The sequence below is a fragment of the Labeo rohita genome, chromosome 9 (assembly GCF_022985175.1).
Source record: "Labeo rohita strain BAU-BD-2019 chromosome 9, IGBB_LRoh.1.0, whole genome shotgun sequence".
In the NCBI taxonomy this organism is placed as follows: domain Eukaryota; kingdom Metazoa; phylum Chordata; class Actinopteri; order Cypriniformes; family Cyprinidae; genus Labeo; species Labeo rohita.
In genome coordinates, this window is record NC_066877.1 from 13,698,504 (window position 1) to 13,722,525 (window position 24,022).

At 36.8% G+C, this 24,022-nt stretch overlaps 1 protein-coding gene across 1 annotated transcript in view; it reads right to left on the reverse strand.

The window, feature by feature from the left end:
* Positions 1-21,647, reverse strand: part of igsf3 (immunoglobulin superfamily, member 3) — a 186,835-nt gene extending 165,188 nt beyond the window's left edge. The window contains exon 1 of the mRNA XM_051118750.1: positions 20,464-21,647. Coding sequence (XP_050974707.1) covers positions 20,464-20,503 — 40 coding nt within the window. The 5' untranslated portion in view covers positions 20,504-21,647. The remainder of the gene's footprint in view (positions 1-20,463) is intronic.
* Positions 21,648-24,022: the final 2,375 nt, after the last annotated feature.

The window sequence follows — 24,022 nt, forward strand, 5'->3', positions numbered from 1 at the left end:
AAGGAAGTCATATACACTTAGGATGCATGGAGGGTGAGTAAATAATACGCTACAGTAGCGTTGGGTCCTATCGTCAGCCTGCGAGATCACTGATACATGATATTATCGTGTTAATGTATTTAATTATTTACATACTTGGTTTCATTGGCGGAAACCAGCTCCAGCATAAGGCTAAAAGCAGCCAACACTATAAAAGAACATCATCACTGATCAGCCTAGCCTATCCTAGTGCAAGTTTATGCATTTTAAATATCACTCGCGTTATAAGTGAAGCTATCTACACTGTATGATGAATAAATCTCTTACCACACACTGCACACGTCTGCAGCGTGTTACGGCTCCGATGCGGCAACCGGAGGTCTCTGCGCTGCATTGCTAAAGTTAGACTAATCCCCCCGCCTCGTCCCTACCCTCCCTCCAACAATTCGAATTTCCGTGGGCGGGATTTAATTTAATGATATTCTAAGGGACTGCGTTGTGACATCATTGCATGCGGAAAACAAAAGCTGTAGTCCAAAGGAGCCGTAGTTGTACCTCGACCAAATATTGTTCTTGAAAAAATTGTACCTTATGACTGGTTTTGTGGTCCTGGCCACATTTATTTGGATCAACATGAGGACTTAACATAGCAAAAAAGCATAAAGTATGATATACATCCCACATAATATGCAGCGACAGCACTGACAGCATGTAATGATACGTCACGCAAATTGTCTGGTAATCATTGGTTGCACATCAAAAGGCCAGCAGCAAACAGGGTAAATGCTTCCAAATTGTTTGACTACTGCATTCAGATTGATGGGTATATGACACTGAACACAGCTCTCAAATGAAACACGTCATGAGTGAGCGCTCCTGCCGATTCCCTGTTTATGTGAATGAAGGGGAACAAACCAGCCGTGGGAGTGCTGGTAATGGAGCCAGTCAGTGAAGTATTGAACGAATGAGGCGAAGGGGTCTCTGGTCAGCACTGCTGTGCTAGGCTCTCTCAGCTACTGACCTCCTGTTAAATAGAGGCTCACGCACTACCAAATGAGTTTGTTTCCACTCAATTTCCTAAAAGGCAATTTCCTTTAGGCCTTAACTGCAGGGAACCCAAATGAACAGAAAAATCAAGAGGCTGGAAATCTTCAGGTGTTTTTCATACATCTTCTGGATTGATCATCAATTAGAAGATGGCCCAATGTATCACCATAACCCTTAAAACAAGAAGAGGCATTTATAGACCTACAGAACCTTAAACAAACATAAAAAAAAGTCAACTAGTTAACAAACATTAATGTTGTCTGGTTTGCGTTTTGATTTTTAAATTAAGCGCATTGGGCCTGGTTAACTTCACAGGGCTCCAGACTAGTTGATTTGACTAATCTATTCAGAAAAATGTTGTTTAGCTCACCCCTACTTTGTGCATATGTAAGTGCACGGCACTTGTGAAGAAAGCATCCTGCATTAGGCACTGAAGTCTACATTAGCGTGTGCGTTTTAAAATGCTGATGCATTAGCCAATGTGAGGCAAAAAAGCACTTATAAGGCCAACGCAGACAAGCCAGTCATTAGGATTGAGCATTCTGCCCCTTCCTCCTTAATGGATGTATCACACAAACAGAAGAGTAAAGGCTATTCTGTGGCCCGTCCCTGTAATTGGCAACAATTTAGCCCTCCACAGCCACTCCATCTTTCACTTCAAAAGGAAGCCTGCTGGTGCACACAATAGGTGAGAGAGCTGGCCTCTGTTTAACACGGATTCATTTCTTTCAAGAGACAAGCATGCTGTGAACCTATAGTTACCCATTCAGAGTATTTCCAGCTCTGAAGCAAAAGCATCGACCCTGAAGATAAGACAGTTCATGGATTTTGCAGTTGGCTGTTTATAATAGCTCTATGAAGCTCTTTTTCTTTTGTTGGGCCGGGGCGGTTGTCCTCTGGACTTTGGGTCAGGGTTTTAGATGGATCGGAGTGCTTACGTTAGGCTGTTCAGGCACACACAAACTACATGAGCTGAACAATATCCTCGGGACACGGGAACAGGTGGGGTTGGATACTACGGTCCACTACACAATGCATGTGTACAAGGACAGGACACCTGACGCTCAACATGACTCAAAATTACAATGGCCCTAAATGTAATTAAAAGGTCAGAGTCTGATACAAAACACGTGTGTGACTGCACATGCAGTTCCTTTCACACAGATGCAAACGGTTACATTTCATGGATACTTAAAACATAAGAAGCTGGAGTCGGGGCAAAGGTCCAGCATATAGGGACCCAGTCGAATCCTGATTTATGGTACACGGTCTTAAGTGAACCAACTGTTTACTAGGGCTGCGTGATTAATCCAAAATCTTTAGGTTGCTCTAACGTGCATTTAGCAAAACAAAAAAAAAAAAAAAAAAAAACCTTAAGGGCTCTGTGCATTTTATTATTATTTTTCTTTTTGTCAAAATAAAAGTTTGATGGTTTTGGTGTAATGTTTACAGTTGATATTTTTTATGATTTTGTATTTTTTCAACTTTTTCATTGTATTTACATTTTCTATCGTATTTTTGTTATATTGTATACATTTTTTTTTATCTATTATCTATTTTATCTATTTATGATATTGTATTTTTTTTAAATTTTACAATGAATTACAACAAAAGTATTTTTAATTTAGTAATTATATATTATTTAGTACCAGTAATAATAATAATAATAATAATAATAATAATAATAATACAAATTGTTATTATTATTATTATTATTATTATTATTATTATTAGTCATATTGATATATAAAAACCACACTTATATTACTGTATTTTATTGTATTGATTATTTTTATGTATTTACATATATTTCAGATTGTTTTATTATATTTTTATGATATTGTATTTCTTAATTTTACAGTGAAATATTACAATAATCACACAGTAATTGTATTGTATTTTTATTATTCTTATTGTATTTTTATTATATTTAGTGTGTGTGTGTGTATATATATATATAAATATTACTATTATTATTATTATTATTATTATTATTATTATTATTATTATAGCCATATTGATGTATAAATCACAGCTATTTTTATTATTTTCTACTGCATTGGTTATATTTTATGCATTTACAAATTTTAGATTTTATATATTTTATTTATATTTTATGATACACTTTTCTTAAATTCACAGTGAAATATTACAATAGTATTTTTTGAATTGAGTAATTTTATATCATTTAGTACTAGCAAAAAGAATACAAATTATTAATATTATTACTGTTATACATTTTTATATTATTATTTATATTGTTAATATTGTTGTTGTTGTTGTATTTCTCTTACTTTTACAGTGAAACATTACAATAGTATTTTTATCTACTAACTTTACATTATTTAGCACTAGTAATAATACATATTATTATTATTATTATTATTATTATATTACTATATAGCCATATTGATATATAAATAACACAATTATGGCTAAATTCTTAAGCCTTACAAACAAGCACAACTAAGCTGGATTTTTTAAAAATGTATTTTAAATTGCAATCACAATTTATTAAGAAAAAAAAAAGTAGATTATTTCCCCAAATCGTGCAATCCTACTGTATACAGTTTTTTGTTTGTTTGTTTGTTTGTTTTTTGTTTTGTTTTGTTTTTTTGCCTGGATATCTGTTACTGTACTATTGTCATATCTACCATTTCAGACAAACCCACCCTAAATGTCACAGAAAAAAAAAAATAAATAAATAAATAAATAACAAATAAACTGTGGTTGGCCATTTACACATTTTCCTTCCTAACAAAACAAGTGGTTCTTGGCCAGATTAAGATGCAAATACAGTCCAGAATTTACGCCGAAAGTCAAAAGTCTGGTTGGAAAGACAAGGCTCACTTTAAAACATGACATACATTCAAACACAGGCAATCAGTGTTCCCTCTTTCCTCTCCGGCAAGAACATACAGGCCACACAACCATCTGCTGCTCTGCTGAGCACTGTTCTCTCCATCAATAATCTATGAATCCATCTAACTCTTTGCTCTTTACTGTGCAAAACAAAGGTGAGACCAAGAGGCTGACGTCTACACATCTCATACACACTTTTTAAATATTCATTGTTCACATTTATGTTACAAAGACTTTACAGAGGATGACACAAACAGAATACAAACACTGTGATTACACACCAACATGCCAGATCCACATCTATATCAGTGATGTTACTTACTAAAACACTGTCAGCCAGTAACAGGCATTTAAATAAATTCTAGCTGCTTCATCTTAGTCCCTCAAAGGGATCATCATATTTGGGGGTGTGAGGTAACAAAAATATTAAAAATCCTGTGCAGGACTGTGGCCCTCCAGGAGCTTGACACCTCTGAGTCATGGACCTCACAATGTTGTTTGTATACTCTGTTACGAAGGCCATTCTAATTACCAAAACAAGAAACATAACACATAGATTTTTCCAAAAACTATTTCTTGCATCATAGTATAACAGGGTACAAAAGATAAATGGAGGAGGCTACTGCACCAGAGCCATATTTTGCAATACAACAAGGATACTTCCTTCAGCTTTCAGCTTAATCCTGAGGCAGAGGAAGCAGTGAATGTCATTAGAAGCACAGGCAGAGGAAGTGGCCAATAGATTCTAATTGTCAGCAGTGATTCATGCTGCATACTTTCAATGTAGCTTTAGCGTTTATTGATCTGGCTAGTTCATTAAGTAGTTATTTTCAATCTAGATCAATTTTAATCTTAGTTTCCACTCGCTAATTTTACTGTATCATCAGAAAGGGAGAGGAGACAACAGAACAACTGCTCAGTTTCTCTCCATCTTGTGAGTCTCCACGTTGTAGGGTATGCAAACCGTGAAACTGCTTGCATCATACTTTCCAAGTTGACCTTCAGGAACTATACTTTAACATATAGCCTACTAAGTTGTCTTCTATTAGCGTGTTAGATCATGTTTCATGCTTCCAGCAGGAGAGCATAAAGGGGTCTCCCCCGAAGGAGCCTTAAATTACATGCGTGCCACAAACAGGTTAATGACCCCAAATTTATGATGCTCCACTACTTCAGACGTAACCTCACCTGGAGTCTTTCACTGACTAAAAAAAGAGCAAGCTAAAAATGGGATGAAACAGAAGTGTTTGAGTGTGTAGGGAGTGCAAGCAGAACCATGTTAGGCCTGGCATTTCAATGCATTTTAGGTGATCCGATCACAAGTGATCAGTGCTAAATACATGTGGAAACATGTGACAAAAAACACTGAAATTACATGTGGATGCAGTCAAAAATGCAAGTGATCACATAACATTTGTAATAAAAATACTACAGTCCTGAATGCATCCCTGTCTGAAGTGAAGCTCTGCCTACTCACTGCCCACATGTGATCATTATGAGACATGTTGAGAAAAAGTGGCAGAGTGACAAACCAAGAGAGGAGTATCTTGACAAAATCCAAACACAAGTGGTCACAGAAAATGCATTTTGAAATGCATTTTAAAGGGTTAGTTCTCCCAAAAATCAAAATTCTATTAATTATTCAACTTCATGTTGTTCCAAATCTGTAAGACCTTCGTTCATCTTCAGAACACAAATTAAGATGTTTTTGATGAAATCTGAGAGCTTTCTGACCCTGCATAGACAGCAACGCAACTGACACATTCAAGGCCCAGAAAGGTAGTAAGAACAAATAGCCCATAAAATAGTCCATGTGACATCAGTGGTTCAAACGTAATTTTATGAAGTTACAAGAATACTTTTTTGTGCAAAGAAAACACAAATAATTCATGGGTACTTGAGACTTGGAAAATAAATTGTTGAATAAAGTCGTTATTTTTGTTTTGTTTGTACACAAAAAGTATACTTGTACCTTTATAAAATACAATTTAACCACTGATGTCACATGGGCTATTTTATCAATGTCCTTACTACCTTTCTATGCCATGAACATGGTAGTTGCTTTGATGTCTATTCAGGGTCAGAAAGCTCAAGTTTCATCAAAAATCCCTTAATTTGTGTTTTGAAGATGAAGGAAGGTTTTATGGGTTTGGAATGACCTGAGGGTGAGTAATTAATGACAGAATTTTCATTTTCGGGTGAAGTAACCCTTTAATAGGGTTAAACTTGGGGTAAACAGTAAAGCATCTCAAGTGACCACTTGTAATCGGATCACTAAAAATGCATCTTGACCTATTATGCCCCTTTTTACAAGATGTAAAATATGTCTCTAATGTCCCCAGAGTGCGTATGTGAAGTTTTAGCTCAAAATACCCAACAGATAATTTTTTTTATACCTTGTTAAAATTGCTATTTTTAGGGAATGAGCCAAAATGCACCATTTTTGTATTTGTCCCTTTAAATGCAAATGAGCTGGTGCTCCGGCCCCCTTTTCAAAAGTGGGTGGAGCTTCAATACAATCTCACGCACTAAAAATGTTAGAAACGCAGTGTTCAACCTTATATGTTCAAACTGGAATCAGTTTAAAAGTCAGTCATCTGACAGGAAGCACGGCACGATAAAACAACAACTTAGTTGGTGTCATGGTGCCTTTGCATGCTATTACAAACTTTATAAGTCCCACTTGTGATTATGAGTTTGACAAATTCAAGCAGTTGACTTCACATTGCTTTCATATGCAATTTTTAACAACCACTTTCCTATTTATGATCATTCTGCTAGCATGTGAAATGCAGCATCAGTGAAAACAGGCAGAGACAATGGTAGCTTTAGCAACATTAGCCTTGCAGAGTGCTAAAAAGCTCTTTTAGAAAGGCAATTTGGAAAACAAACGCATCATTGTTACTTTGTTTGGAGATGACGTTTGCGCATGAAGCGTTGATATTGATCCCTAAACATTTAGGGGACTTTAGGGGACCAATTTTTTCCAGGACATTTCTTTCAAAAATGAAATTTAACCACAGTGTCCTCAGTGGTTCAGACGGAGGGAGTCTATGGAGACTCCCACGTTCATTGGTGCATCCCAGAACACAACACTCGTAATGCCTCTTTGGCACTGACATTGTATATCTCCAGTAGCTATGCCCTATTAGCACAGCTGTCTATGCTCATAGGGCAGAGATCATCACAAATAGGTGGGATTTTCCCCTACAATGACATGTAGTAGGAAGAAATCTGGAATTGCATGTTCAGAGGGACAGTTTATGATTCATTGAGATTATAGAAAAAAGTAAAAATAAAAAAAATATAAAAGTGATTTTTGCATAATAGGTCCTCTTAAATACCATATGTAAATAAACCCCAAAAGTATACTCACTGTAGGATATGATTTATCCAAGTAGGACATGTTTGGGGTCCTTGCGCATGGCGATTAACCATAATAGAGGGTTAATCTATTTTTTAACAATAATAGCCCGAAAACTATATATAAATGTATTGATCCCCTAGATAAGAATGCAGAGCAGTCTAGCTGATGCACCTAGCCCCAACAAGAAAGCTGTCCAGTACCAAAAAGGGTTTTGCCCAGAATTGTCCTACTTACGGTCAATCGCTCAGAACAGTACAATCTTTGTGTCTTCTCTGGACCCCATCTTATCACTCCATCTATTTGATCAACCCCCATCCATAGACTGACCCGCCTTCTCACTGTCCCTCGAGTGCCCTTGTGAATTATTCATGAGTGGGTTGCAGACACCCCACTCCACCATTTCTTCCATGAGTTCTGTGGACATGCTAAAAAATTTAGTGTTTGTGACCAGTCAACTCGATTACGTTCCAACATCCCACCGGGAAAACCAATCCATTTGTGCCTGTTAAGTGTCTAGTCTAGCCACCCACAGACCCCTAGACTGTCTCACTTCCCTGGAACACTTCTCCCCCTCAGTCCCTACCCCCGTTCCATTGCTCCCTTTGTTTGTATGGCGGCATGAGGCAAGTAGACACACTTTAAATAACTTAATCATTACAAGTCAACTAAAGACTGGTACTTGTCAAAGACAACCCAATGGGATCCCAAGCTACACTAAACTTAAGTGTCTTGCGTGAATGACAGCTTTTAGCTTTTAACCTAAAATCTCCATCTCCATGTTTGTGCACATAGTTCAACATTAGAAAGGAAGCTAATTAACAAATTAGTCTCTTCTGACTGACTTCCGTAGCAATTGTCAGTCACGTTTTGTATTTGGATGCCAGTGTGTCCTAAAAGAAAAGTAGAAGCCTTTATGCTCTTATCCCTCATTCCTACTCCACCATTTTTGCCCGTCCACACGCTCCTTTGTTCTAAGGAAAAACAATCAGACAGCAGGCATCTGACCAGAGTTAATGAAGCCCTGCCAACACACTGCTCCTGACTGACTGCTTTATGTTGTCGTTTTAAGTACGATCACTCAGATGCTTTGGGTTTGCTAAAGCAGTGATGGCAGTGTCTCTCAATAGAGTCAGGATTTCGTCTTCTTCCAAAAGCAGTTTTCAGGCGTGGCAGATGCTAATTATTAGGGTTGGCTCGATGACTGGTGTTCAGGACCTTTCCCAGAGGGACATCAGGATGACTGGTAGTGCCTGGCATAAGGAGAGTAGAGGAACTCCAGGTAAATTATCACAAAAAGTCAACAAACTTGGGCAACAAACTTTTTTTTTTTTTTTCAAAATCCCTAAAGCCCAGAACACACGGCACAATTTTCAGCTGATTTGCATCGTGAAACAATCATGGCTATTTCTGTGATCGTGGCTTCTAATCCGTGCTCATGTCATACAGTGAGAGAGGTTCAAAGACAGCTGTTGTTACAGTCCTGAGACTAAAGATAGCCTACGATAATTTTCTAAATATCAGATATTCAGCCCAATCATCGCACCGTGTGTTCAGTGCCACGACCCACATTTACTGACCAGCCAATAAAAATGTGACATTTTAAAACTACTACAACGACATTTTAGACATAAAAACTCCAACTGCGAAAGTGTAATTCATTATGCATTTTTTGTTTACCACTAGCACATACTAATGACGTTTTAATCTTCTATAGTAACGTGTCATCATCGTACAGTTTATAAGCATGTCGTCCACAAGTTTATTAGATCATTGTTGCTAAGTGTGATCAGCAATGATCTTATAGGATTGCTAAAATCATGCAGTGTGTAGAAGGCTTAAACAAAAACTAAACTTTGGCTCTGTAACAGCTTTCGACCTACATTCACCAAACTTGGCACAGTCATACAAACTGTCCTGACACAAGACTGCTACATCTTTTCTAACCTACTGTACATATGTTTTCCAGTTTTGGAGTCTCAAACAGGACAGGAGCAAAACCCCTTCCACTGGTTTCCACTGAAAACTTTTAAAAGTAATTCCACCTAGAGCTTCCAAGCTATATCCACTAAACTCAGCTTGTTCTGACTCGGATTGCTATACCTTTCCTGACTACCTGGACTTACCAGGGATTCTAAAACCAGAGCAAAATCCAAGAGGAATTACAAGCTACGTCAAACTCTCAAACAGAAGCAGAACCGCAGAAGTTTCCACTAAAAACTACTGACTTTAAATCCTTCTACAGATCTCAAGCTATGTCGACTAAACTCTGCACAGTCCATCAGCCTGTTATGACTGAGATGGATTAAGGTTTTTAAAGAAAACATTCCAGGATTTTTCTCCATATAGCGGACTTCAATGGGACCCAACGGGTTGAAGGTCCAAACTGCAGTTTCACTGCAGTTTCACTGCAGCTTCAAAGGGCTCTACACAATCCCAGCTGAGGAGTGAAGTTCTTATCTAATAAAACGATCTGTCATTTTCTAAACAAAAATAAAAATGTATATACTTTTAACCACAAATGCTCATCTTGCACTCCGCTTCCGTGACTTTACACATTACATAATCACATTGGAATGGTCACACACAGCTAGTTCTTCGTCTGTGACCTCCAGTAGGGTAGAGCGAAAAACATTTTCCACCAAAATTTCCACCACAAACTTCACAAAATCGTCAACATTGTTGTTTTATCTGTTTTTGTAAAGGGAGTTTGACTTTCTTTGCACATTTTCTTTGTAAACACTGGGTTGGTACTTCCACCTACATCACACGTGACCTTTCCAACATGACTATGTAATGCATAAAGTCGAGCTAGTGCAAGACGAGCATTTGTGGTTAAAAAGTATACTCTTATTTTGGTTTTGTTTTTAGAAAATGGCCAATTGTTTTGCTAAATAAGACACTTATTCCTTGTCTGGGATCATGTAGAGCCCTTTGCACCTTCAATTTTGATCTTCAACCCGTCCTGAAATGTTTTCCTCAAAAGACTTAATTTCTTTTTGACTGAAGAAAAAAAAGACATGAACATCTTGGATGACATGGGGGTTAGTGACTTATCAGGAAATTTTCATTCTGGAAGTGAACTCCTTTAAAAGTTCACACTCTGAAGTGTTACTACAGAGAATATAAATGTTGCTGAATATAGTAAATTATCTAAATGTCTTGTGTGGGTGGGTAGAAGTGTTTCTGCAGGGGTGTGGGTGTTTGCTGGGGGTATGGGGGTCATGCAGTTGTGTGTGTGCTCAGCTGTTTAGAATTCGGGGGAGGAGAAGATCTCTTCAAGAGAAATTCAAAGAAATCACTGCAACACTTAAAGCTACTTGAATGTGGTCCAACATGCAGGAAAAAGCCTCAGTTTCTTGGTCAGATCTGGAGAGGGGGTCTGTTTTCCTGCAATTGTGGAAGAGCCAGAAGCAGGTACTAGGCATGGATCAGAGCCTACTACGGAGATCTTGTATAATAGCCAAGGGGCCAGAAATGAGCTTACTAACCCCAACCCCCTGCTGCATGTTTCCATTTTGTTTAGATCTAATCTGAGCCACTTCAGGCAAGCGCACACCTACCTGCACAAGCAAACACAGAGAAGGAACCAAAAATAAACTACAAAGAACCTGAGAGGACACAAACACTAGTGATTCAAAGTACAACACAATTTAAGCTGATAAAGTCCCCCAGCAGTAGACCTGATAAAAACGAACAACTGGAAAGCGACACACCCACACTAAATGCCTTCTTGACCTTTTACTCATGATAGCACCATCAGCTCATAGTGCACAATTCAAAGGAGAAAACGTGCTATAAAGCTGTGGCTTATTTTTGAACAGTTCACTATTTGGTAATATAAAGCATACTGAAACTTACATGATGCATTTTTAATCCAGAACTTTGACTTGAATGTTAAAATGTTGACAGGGTGAGTCCAGGACATGTTGCCTTTTAAGTCAAAATTTTAGGGGAACTTTAAGAGAATCAAGAAAACATCAAAACAAATCTTTGCTTGAAAATATATTTTGAACAGTTCTGTGCAGGGTACAGGGGTTAGCTGAGATAATTTAAACTAGGATACATCAGACACATTTTCCCTACATATTTTTATAGAAAACTAGTAGAACGGAAGTATGAAAAACAAGAACAACTTCAAACACCAAAAAGCACATACTCACATTTTTTTTTTTTTTTTACATGCATTCACACCTAAATAGCAGAAAATAGCAGGTGCAAATTAAATTTAACATCTGAAAAAGGAATCTTTAATGTTGATTCAGAGAAGGCTAATTCAAATTCCCTATCATCTGTAACTTAAAAACTTGTGTACACTTTCTGTAAAGTAATTGCTTTTTTAAATGTATATACAGATCTTCACCACGGTTAATAATCCCCTGCAGCGTGGAAAATGAACAGTATGCCTTGAATGTATAAACACGTGTAGCGCTGGCCTCATCTCAAGGCAGCCGTGAACATACACAGGATGTATCAGACAGATGACAAATAAGGCCCTGGGACCCCAGCTAGACGCTCGTAGCTAAACATTCATGGATCAGCATTCTAGAACAACGGGTCACTCGGGAGTCATGCGACTGAGAGTCCCCCAACTACAGTGACATTCTCAGGGTTTTGAAGGACAAGCATGTTCTACAACAGAGCGAAACGACTGACTGAAGAGCCATAGCGAGATACCAAAGTGTTGTGTGGGAGGTGTAAATAGGCTCCTCAAAAAAAGTGCAATGACCATGTCCCTACGAACACAGTGTATCTGTGCGATGTGTGTCTGTGTGTGTTCTACAAGAATCTTACACGTCACTGGGACTCTTAACTCCATTGTGTTGAAGTTGAATACTGGGTGTAAACAGCACTGATGGCTGGTAGAGCACTAACACAGAATGACCACTACAGCAGTCAACCAGTCAGTCCTACCATTTTATCTATCACATTAAATGTTATATGTTAGTACATATAAATAAAATCATCATTGATGGCTACATTTTCTGAAACACCACACCTTAAATGTCTCTTCTACTTGACATCACTGAAACGCATCCTGAGAAATGACACCTGTCTCTGTGACAGCCGTGAGCTATATAGCCAATCAGAAATGCTGTCTGTAAATCATTTGGCTGACATGGAGAATGGGGGTTTGGGAGAAAGCCAGCGTTTCCTTCACGACCATTACTGCTGAATCTATGCCACTGCTGCTGAAATCTACAGCACTATAACAATTTTTTTAATCAAATTAGTTTTTAACAGAGTTGTAATTATGTTTGCACAACAGAGTAGTACAATTCAACACATGAGCCACTTTTTTCAATAGGACTCAGGCAACGGTTCTCAAACTTGGGGGCAGCAAACATTCAAAAGGGGCTGAAGGATGACTTAACAGTATTTAAATGAATAAATTATTAATGCATTTAATAATTATTAATACATTTAAATTAAAATGCTTAAAATACATTAAAGGAGTGGTTCACTTCAAAACAAAAATTTACAGATAATGTACTTACCCCCATGTCATCCAAGATGTTCATGTCTTTCTTTCTTCAGTGATAAATAAATCATGTTTTTTTAGGAAAACATTTCAGGATTTCTCTCCGTATAATGGATATCTATGGTGCCCCCGAGTTTGAACGTCCAAAATGCAGTTTAAATGCAGCTTCAAAGGACTCTAAGTGATCCCAGCCAAGGATAAGGGTCTTATCTAACAAAATTTATATACTTTTTAACCACAAACGCTCATCTTGGTCTAGCTCTGCATGAACTGGTGTATTCCTGTTCATGACAGTTAGGGTATGTCGAAAAACTCCCATCTCATTTTTTCCTCCAACTTCAAAATTGTCCTACAGATATACCGACCCGGTGTTTACAAAGTGAACATGCAAAGAAGTGAAAACAGTGATGTAGGGCGATTTTGAAGTTGGTGGAGAAAATGAGAAGGGAGTTTGTCGACATACCCTAACTGTCATAAACAGGAATACATACAGTTCATGCAGAGCTAGGCCAAGATGAGCGTTTGCAGTTAAAAAGTATATAAATTGTAATTTTTTTTTAATAAAAAAAATCTGGGATCATTTAGAGCTGTTTGAAGCTGCATTTAAAGTTCAAACTCGGGGGCACCATAGACATCCATTATATGGAGAGAAATTCTGAAATGTTATCCTCAAAAAACAACTTCTTTACGACTGAAGAAAGAAAGACATGAACATTTTGGATGACAAGGGGGTGAATTTTTGTACTGGAAGCAAACTACTCATTTAACTCAGAATGTGCACTGATATCATACTTCCCCCAACAACTATTTTTATTTAAGAACATATAGTTCTTGAAACTTATGGTAAAAATAAATATCACAAAATGAATTGTGGTCATTGTAATAAATGAATACTTTTTGTTTCTGTTAATTAGGGGTCGACTGATAAGTGCTTTTCAGGGCCAATGCGGATACAGATTATTTAGGATCAAGAAGACCGATAACTGATATTTTGAACTGATACGTATGGTGTAAAGATGAAAATTAATGTTAAAAATAACAAGGTTTCTGACAAAAAACTTCCTTTAAATGCTTTAAATTATTTTATCTGCAAATCGGCTATGAAAATGACAGATACCGATAACCACAAAAATGCTTAACTCTTTCCTTACCAAACACAGAATTTTATGGGTTTCTGCGTTTTATGCACATGTTATACACTTGGGGTCCCTATTATGCATCTCCTGGATGAGTCCAGAAACTCCCCCAAATTCTGGTGCTGATAAAAGAACGCTTTAAGCTAGAATAAAACAGATTTTAGTTTAAAAGTAGAGGCTCTGTTCTTTATTTTGATGTATTGCATGTTCAGATATTCATACAACAAAATATTCTGGGAGCCATATTATTTTTTATCAAAAATTATCAAAAATGCTGCGATTTTTTTTTTTTTTTTTTTCAAAAAAGCTGGGGGGCAAAGAGTTAATATCTGTGCCGATAATCAGTCGACCCCAACTATTAATAAATAAAAAGTTTAAAAGCAAGCAGCTTTGTTATAATTATAGAAGAAATATTGAAAACATATTCTCTCTTAGTCTCTCTAATGGCAGCCTTTGAATACTGTATTTAACTTTGAGAAGCACTAAACTAAAGAATTCATGCCTGAATGAACTCACTTGCTTTACTAAAGTTCAAGTTATCATAACATTATCAACTTAAGGGCACACAATTAGAAAAATAGAGAAAATCTGTTTAGGCTGAATTTCTTCTTAATTGCATAATGGGTTTATCTATGACATTTTAAGCAAAGCTAATTAAAATTGACCATTTTGTGACCATTTTGCCTTTGGTTAGCAAAATATCAGTTTGTCCTATTAGCATAGCTTACTGGTTAAGAAAAACTCTTTTTTGATGAGCTAGAACAAAATATCCCAATAAAGTGCTAACAGACCTAGCAAAAGGCAGATAGGACGCTGCAGGGGGGTTTTGCATGACAAGGGCATGTGGTTGAAGTTAGCAAAAACAGCATTAGAAAAAAGTCTGAAATTGCTTACAGCACCTTTAATTTCCTCAGTATTTCTAATAAAACCAAAATCTACTCAGTGAGGCTTTATTAAGCCCAGCCTGAGTGTCAGGAAATGAGAGCATTGTTTTTTGCTAAATCCATGCAGGGATGCTAAGCTCGGCTAATGTGCCTGAGTCAGTGGGAGGCTAATAAAGGCTTCAGACAAACACCTTGAATAATCTCTCTCTCTCTAGCACTCACTTTTTCCATTCTGTCGTTCTCCCTGTGACAGCTTCCTCTAAAGTCTTCAAAAAGCTGCATTAAAATGGATGAAAAGTAGTTAAAATTAGCATACTATGAGGCTAGCGCGTTTCTCAAAAGGCATAACGTTGCTTATGGGGACACTTTTTGCATAAACAAACACTGCAAGCAGACAAACACAGTAAAACATTATCTAGCACCCACACACTAGCCCTATCTGCAGACCACAATACCACAAGTGTAACATCTTGATAAGCATGGTAAGCATGCACATTACATTAGGCTGGGCAATTAACAATATCATATAGAGACTGCGATAAAATTGGACTAATGATGATAAGCGATGGACATTTTTACTTGATATGGATTCATCTAAACTGCATTAAAAACCCCATCACAGCAGAAATAAGCAAAACAACTGCTAAGTATTTTCATTTGATTGAATTTTTTGATAAGTTTGTATTAAATCATAAAACAAAATCCAAAAAAATAAACTGAAAAACACAGAATTAAAGGAAAAAAACTAAATTGATTTCATAAAGGCCCTAAATTAAGATTTAGCCTACTCTATGTAGTTTAACTGTGACTAAACAAGTTATGTTTAACCTTTATTCTCAAGGTCTAACAAACATGTGGAATGCATTTCCCTCCTCATTAATGAATATCAAGATAAATATCAATAGCGTAATAATATTTTTGGCCATGTCGCCCAGCCCTACGCCACGAGGGTCCTATAAAAAAAAAAAAAAAAGTATTTCCCACGAGTGAGGAAAGCTAATTATGAATACAACAGTGGCACTACTAAAAAAAAAAAAAAAAAAAAAAAAAAAGCTTTTTACGGTTGTGTTTACCGGTTTGTGGGCCTATTAACTTTGCGTGAACGAGGAAGGTTTTTATGGCCTCTCCTGCTGTTTTGCCAGCAGTTTTAGAGAATAACACAGGAACGGGGGTAGGAAGCTGTTCGCTCAGAATGAGAAGCTGAATATTTTCTGCTCCATTCGTGAAAGGTGTGCTTCACACACATCCAGCTCACCTGCCTATGTGAATATGAAAATGAGCCGTTCATGCTTTTCCTCAAAAACCCTTGAGTTCCCCTGCGTTCTTCTCTACTGAGATCTTCTCTACTGAAATACGATAACTTGCATGTAATTTAACAGAAACTCAGTGCTAAAGGATTTATCAAAAGATCTAAGGAGCTTGCTACAGTAACGCAATACTATAAAAAGGCCAAAAACGGTACAAATTATCCATACTTCTCACGCTCGTTTGATCAAACCATCCTACTGAGAGCAAAAGCATACAACACCACTGACGCCATTTCTGTTTAAGATCAAAAGTTATAGGAAAGCAATAGCCAATGCTCCATTCTCACCCAGGCTCCTCCCTGCAGAACTAACACGCCTCTTGTCCAGGATGGTACAGCCATCTGTTGTTTGTTAGGAGGTAGAGAGTTTGTGTGAATGAGTATGACGGTATTTGCTTGTGTGATGAGAAAGAGAAAGGGGACAAAAACGAATGGGGGAGGGAGGTATGAGTAGAATATGTGAACGCAAACATTGATGGTTGTGTCTGCAACTGGCACTATAGGGGAATGATTGCAGCTCTAAAAGTGTTTTGCATGAGGAAAAGAGTGTCAATTAATGAAATCACAGCCTGTTCTATCCTGACTCCACTTATCTACATGGATATGAGGGATACAGTCTATGGAGGGTTAGGTTAATCCAGCGGGAGTCCAAACTCAATGTCATATTAACGTAGTTCATTCACAAAACATGCTTTCCCACAACACAAACACAGCTTCAGCTGTCCAGCAGTTTTTTTAGCCAATAACCTAGGTCAGGGCTCCTCAAATCTTCTCCTGAAGGGCCAATGCACTGCAGAGAGTAGCTCCAACCCTGATCAAACTCACCTACCTGTGATTTTCTAATGATCCTGAAGACATTGGCCGTTTCTCAAACGGAAGGCTGCATCCTCCGGAGGTCGCATTTGCAGGCTGCATACGTCAAAGAAGATCTTATTTTATAATATTAACTAGGGATACAACAACACAGTTAGTCCCCAGTTCAATATGTACCTCGGTTTTTAAACACATTTTTTTTTTTTTTGCAACAAATTAACAAAAAATTCCTGTAAACCTTTGTACACTGGAAAAAGCATGGTTTAGTATGTCTGCTTAATTTTCTTTTGAGAGAGGTGTTATCTTTTTGATTTTTATACTAAATAGAATGGGTTTCATATTTTCAATCCACATAGGCATCAAAGAAGTATGACTGATGATGTTCCGTTCCAGCTTCTCTAATATGGATAAAGGCATCGCTACTGCTGTAACTAAATAAAACAGGATATAACGTTAAACGTTTTGAATGATGAAATGTGAGGACAATAAACACTCGTCTGCAATAATATATGGTTTATCTGTGTCCTTCAAGCCATCTCATGTATTTTCATAAGCCATTGCTAATCGCCATACATAGAATATAAGTATAGAATTTATTGTCTGCCTCATTCTGTGATAAGAATCCACATCAGATCACATAAGGAAGGTATTTTAAACACTCTACTGATGTTGTAAATTAAAAACAAGTTATAATGTTTTTTATAACTTGTTTTTATAAATCTTTTTTTTTTTGGGCAACAAGTTTAGAAAGGCTTATTGCACGTCATTAGAATTGAAGATGCTCTGCGTGTATTGCTCTTTCAAACATAAGCGGGGAAGCGTTTCCTCATTTCAGCACATGAAATCGCAGACACACACAGCAAATTCCCGAGAGAAATAAAACAAGGAAGTTATTTTAAATGCAAAACCGAAAAACCGCAATTCACAAGCGTGTATTGAACCGTGGATGTCGTACTGATTGGTTCAATATTATATTGAGAATTGTGACATCCTCATTAACAGTTATAAATTTGACCATTATTCTTAGTGAAGCATAAATTGTTGTAATATGCTTACGACTCGCGAATGTACTGCTCAGTTAACTGAAATAAACCAGGCTTGATGACATATGCAGCCTATATATGCGACCTCCAGAGGACGCAGCCTTCCTTTTGAGAAACGACTATTGATTAGCAGGTATGTTTGATTAGGGTTAGAGCTAAACTCTACGGAAAAGTGGATCTTGTGGGCTAGATTTGAGGATCCCTGACCTAGACTATAGAATCATGAAAAGAGATGCATCAGGATCATAAACTGAACTCACATCTGTTTTGAGCATGTCTGTTTGACTCATTAACCCAATGACACACTACAGCCTGTGATGTCACACAGGTGAGTCTGACTCCAGGTGCGTGTGATGTCTAGCTTGTAAGGACAAGGCGTGTTTCTGTGTCATAAACTTGTTAAGAAACAAACTTGTCTATGCCCTCAAGCAGTAGGTCAAGATTTAAAACAGTTGTTAGAAGGTTGTTAGAAGGCTTAAAGCTGTACTCAGTATGTTTTTGTGTAGGCCTACATTTAGCTGTAATTTATCACAATCAGCATTTTTATGGTTATATATTGCCACTGTTATAATTAGTAGTAGTCCCAGTAATTGCACATTCAAATTCTCCTGGGAAGTTCTTATGAGTTGGGAAATCATAAAAATTACAAGGTCATGTGGGTTCATATCACCTTGGTTGGAGAAAGATGGCGATGTACCTTTTCTACAAAAGAAACAGAGCAAGGTTTTTAACTCTACTTCCACAAAATGATAAAGAATGTGCACCCAGTGTGTTTTTGCTTTTTTGTTTATATTAAATTTATGTAGGTGCTAAAAATCACATTACATATTCTATTGTAATTGTACAATACTACTATCGTATATTGTGCAACTTAGCTAGTGTTATTGTAAATGAAAATATTAACTTCAACAAATTCACTCTCAACTAGATGCTTGAACCCACCATATTTTCCTCACTGAAATGCTTCCACCTTGGTAATTCAGGGCTCAAAGAAAAACTAACATTTATAATTACATCATGACCACTCACGACTGTTCATCTCATAAATACCATCGTTCCGACATGAACCACATCTACATAAATTTCATAACAGCCAGTTATGTCATGTCAACATGACGTCGCCCATAAGAGGGCAACCTGCTCCATGTCAATAAAATTTGATTTTTCTAGAAGACAAGTCTCAAGTCTTCAATGCAAATAAAAATCACTGTAATACCATTTCTCAAAAGAGCTGCTCATTTCTTTGCAATTTGTAATTAGCCAAAAAAGAAATACTAAGTGCACTTCAAGAGTGAAATTGTGTGTAGTGCCCTCAAATCAATCAATGTGCTCCTGTGTTTACTTGATTTAATGTCTCCCATAAAGGAACATTAATCTCCCGCTGGGCTTTCTAAATCAACATTAACCCCACACCAAACCCCACTCATCTGACCAGAGCTGTTGAGACCCAGCTGCCTCATGTTTGTCAAAGTGGGGGGAAAAAAACAAAACAAAAACAAGGATAACAAGCCAGAGCACACTGTTGAGGTCACAATCAACTCAGCCACCATTACATCCATGTTAAACAAGTAAATGGACTTATAAGCACTTGACATTTCACATTCAAATCCATGCTCATATGCACCTTTTCATTGCAACGGTGTAAAAACACCACATTATCCACATACGTGACCCTGGACCAAGTCCAGTCTTAAGTAGCACGGGTATATCTGTAGGAATAGCCAAAAATACAGTGTAAGGACCAAAATGATTAATTTTTCTTTTATGCCAAAAATCATTAGGATATTAAGTAAAGATCATGTTCATGTTTGTATATTTCCTACCTTAAATATATCAAAAAATAATTTTTGATTAGTAATATGCATTGCTAAAAACTTCATTTGGACATCTTTAAAGATGATTTTCTCAGTATTTTGATTTTTTTGCACCAGACTTTCAAATCTAAATTTCAATAAATGTACCCTTATGACCCTTTCGAGGTCCTGAGTCACATATGTATGTACAAGCATACATAATCTTGAATATTTGGCAACATGTTGCCAAATATTCATAGATGGTATGTAGACAAAATAACCGCTTTAAGATGTTTTAAGGAAAACACAGAATCTATAGCATATAAGATTTAAAAAATCCAACATAAAACATACAAACGAACTGAGATAACTTCTAATATCCTTAATTAATTTACTATCACTGTCAGTGTTTAAGTGGTGACAACTTAGTCACTGGACCACACCAAAGATTCAATATTCCAGTATGTACTACACATACTAGAATAGCTTTATAACTTGGACTACATGAATCCACATGCACATGGAAACGTCTCGACGTGGATGAGGAAAAAAATCGAGCATCACCAGAGATTATTAACGTGTAGCCTACGCGTCAATGTATCCTCTTAAATACCAGGACCATTAGTCAAAAATGACACAAACACAGCAACAAGTTCATGCATTGAATTAAAAGGGCATCTTATTAATCAGCTCTGAGGGTAATTAAACAGGGGGGTCACGAAATGATAAAATGTGTAGTAGAAACATAACTTACCCAAAACCGCAAAGGCTATAATAAGCCATTTGATATCCATAGTTCTCAGCAGTGCCGCTTAAGTCCAGATCTTGCAGGAAAATGCAAATGTGGTTATAAATTCCTAATCGTCACTCAGACCTTCATAAATCAGTCCGGATGGAGTTATGAACGCGTACACCTGTTCGGACCGCGTGAAAGTGCGTATCCCGACTCCACAACGATTCAATTTCTCCCGAGTCAGATGCGTCTCCCGCGGTTAAAACATGGATATCCAGCCCCGAACAACAGCCGTGTTTGTTAAGAGACGCTTGTGTGGTTAGATAAAGCCTTTGGACGGTTTCCTTCGATAAATTACATCCGCCGTTAACGAATGAATCCGATATTGTGAGTTGAACGCTGGGATGTGAGCTCTCTCGTGCCGCTCTCCAGTTCCTAGCGCCAGCAGCCCACGCGTGGAGGAGGAGGAGGAGGAGTGAGACCAGTTCGCCCAGTTCGCGTCAAATAGCCGGCTTACTGTGGTCGTGGATAAACTTATGGTAGCTTTGTCAGACGGATACGAGCAGATGTGGTGTCCTTGTTCGTTCGCCGTGAAGAGCAATACGGTGATGCTACCGCTCCCACGATCACCTTCAGCTCTTCTCTATTGTCATACACCACCACAAAAGACACTGGGCGGCCCAGCCCATCTCGTACTTTCAATCATGGGCTGGTGCCTGAGGATAGCAGATGGGGGAATCCTACCAGAGACCACTATAGTTGTGTCCCACTCAAATAAATCTGCTCCAGCCTTCAGTTATCCCTACTTGAGTTTTGGGTGGCTAAATCACGCTTGTTACCAGCGTTGCCTAGATTCAGTTGTCACTAGAGACGGCGAGTTTACCCGCTATTTTAGAAGCACAAATGCTTACTTACCATACCATCCGAAACATATCATTGGGAATCGCATTTTAAGTGTGCGTTTTCATTTTGACGATACTCAAGTTGAAGTTTTACAATCTGTCCTCGAATAACCTTTTAAAAGGCGCACGCTTCGCATGTGTTACGTAGTGTGTTGTATGAAATTACACGCTTCATTTAACGCCACTGGTTTATAAGTCCGAGAGCAGCGAGTTTTGTAAACCGTTATTCCTGTGAAGCGTGTTGTTGATGTTATTACATTGTTTACATACGCCGCCGCAGGTGAAACTCCCAATTATGAGATTTTTTTTTCCTGCTGTTCCCTGCACTTTTGAAACTATTACTCCTCCCACCTACCGGTACATAACCCCGCCCTCTTGGCGTAATGCCATACTAAACCACTCCTTTCACCAGGTAACAGCTGCCCCCTAGTTTTGAAACCGGTCCCTGTAGAAACCCGTAGGCCTTTGGGATAATAAGTATTATGAGGCAAATAATGTTTGTTCACATTCTGTATGATGTTTTAAAAGATTTCTGTTACAAATAAATGCTGTTCTTTTGATTTTTTTATTTATTAAAGAATCCAGAAAAAACATTGATAACCTTGATAGCCTAAAAAATAAAGAATGTTTCTTAAGCAGCAAATCAGCACATTAGAATGATTTCTGAAGGATCATGTGACACTAAAGACTGGAGTAATGATGCAAATTCAGCTTTTCATCACAGGAATAAAATTCATTTTAAAAATAATTTAAAATAGAAAACAATTATTTTACATTGCAATAATGTCACAAAATTAGCATACTGTTTTTACTATTACTATAATACTTTACTGTATTTTAATTAAATAAATGCAACCTTATTGCGAAAAAGATACTTATTTCAGAAACATTAAAAATATATATATTTTGACGCCTAACTTTTGAACAGTAGTGTATCTACTATAGATTTGTTTATAAATCTCCTATTATCACTAAACTGTGTAAATTAATGTAAAGTATGCAAAATACTTTTATTAAATTGATCAATATCTATGTTGAAATGATATAACTACACAAAAAAATGAAATAACTACCAGTCAAAAGATTTTTAATGTATTTTAAAGAAGTCTCTTCTGCTCGCCAGACATGCCTATATTTGATCTAAAATACATACAATATTTTTACTATTTAAAATAACCATTTTCTATTTTAACAAATTTTAAAATGTAATTTATACCTGTGATCAAAGCTACATGTTCAGCATCATTACTCCAGTCTTCATTGTTTCAGGTGTCACGTGGTCTTTCAGAAATCATTCTAATGTGCTGATTTGCTGTTCAGAAAAAAAACCATTTATTATTATTATTATTATCAATATTTAAAACAGCTGAGTAGAATATTTTCGGGATTCCTTGATGAATAGAAATATCCAAAGATCAGCATTTGTAACATTATACACTTTTACATTCAAAAGCTTTATTGAAATTATAGAAATTAATACTTTCATTTAGCAAGAATGATTTAAATTGATCAAAAATTATAATAAGACATTTATAATGTTACAAAAGTTTTCTATTTCAAATTCATATTTTCAACATAATGTTTTTTGAGCAGCAAATCAGAATATTAGAAAGATTTCTGAAGGATCATGTGACTGGAGTAATGATGCTAAAAATTCAGCTTTGAAAACACAGGAATAAATTACATTTTAAAATATATTAAAGTAGAAAACAATTATTTTAAATAGTAGAAATATTTCAACATTTTACTGTTTTTGCCGTACTTTGGATCAAATAAATGCAGGCTTGGTGAGCAGAAGAGACTTCTTTAAAAAACATTAAAAATCTTACTGTTCAAAAACTTTTGACTAGTACTTAATACCTACTACTACTTACTACCAGACTGACTGTATACATTTATTGTACTTCCTCAGCCACCTCTATTCCATGTGAAACATGTTTTAATTTAAAACAGCAAGCAATATTGAAAACTTCAGGGATGTACATTGGAAAATTATAACCCTACTCATCTAAGACAAGACATTTAAAAAATAAATAAGTAAATATTTGTGTGAGCCTGTGAGGATGTTTTATAACATGGTCACAAATCAAATTATAAGCCAGATGCAAAATGTAATTAAATACATTTTTTTCCTTACCTTGTTTTTTGACCTGTATTTGTGTTATTTTGTAATACTGGAGGTTGGTGCTCATGTATAATAGATATTTCACTCCTGTTGCTCATTTATAATTGGTTAAACTGACTGGTTTTACAACTTACCTCAGTCTTTCCTGTTAAATTACTTAAGTACTTTCTTGATTTATAAGTCAGAGAACAGTCAGAGACTGATCTCATGCACGATAAAGGTTCGGATCTGATCATCAGTCAGTCAGGGTTAGATGTGTAGGGATTTTGTGCTCCGGCCCATGAGGACAATCACTCCATTGTTATTGCTGGATATACAGAACAATACTGGCCTGTTTTTAATTGGGAGTTGTTATACCATCACAGCGCATGGAACAAAAAACATATCTGAGTCAATCTAAAGAAAAAAGATCTAATGAGGGTACAAACCGTGTACAATATCATCATATTGTTCACTGTAATGAACGGCTCTGTTATTCCGTGTTGTTTTTGTTAGTGAAAACTGGGCATAATGTCTTTGCTCATGATGTTGTTTAGACATGTTTTCTCCATTA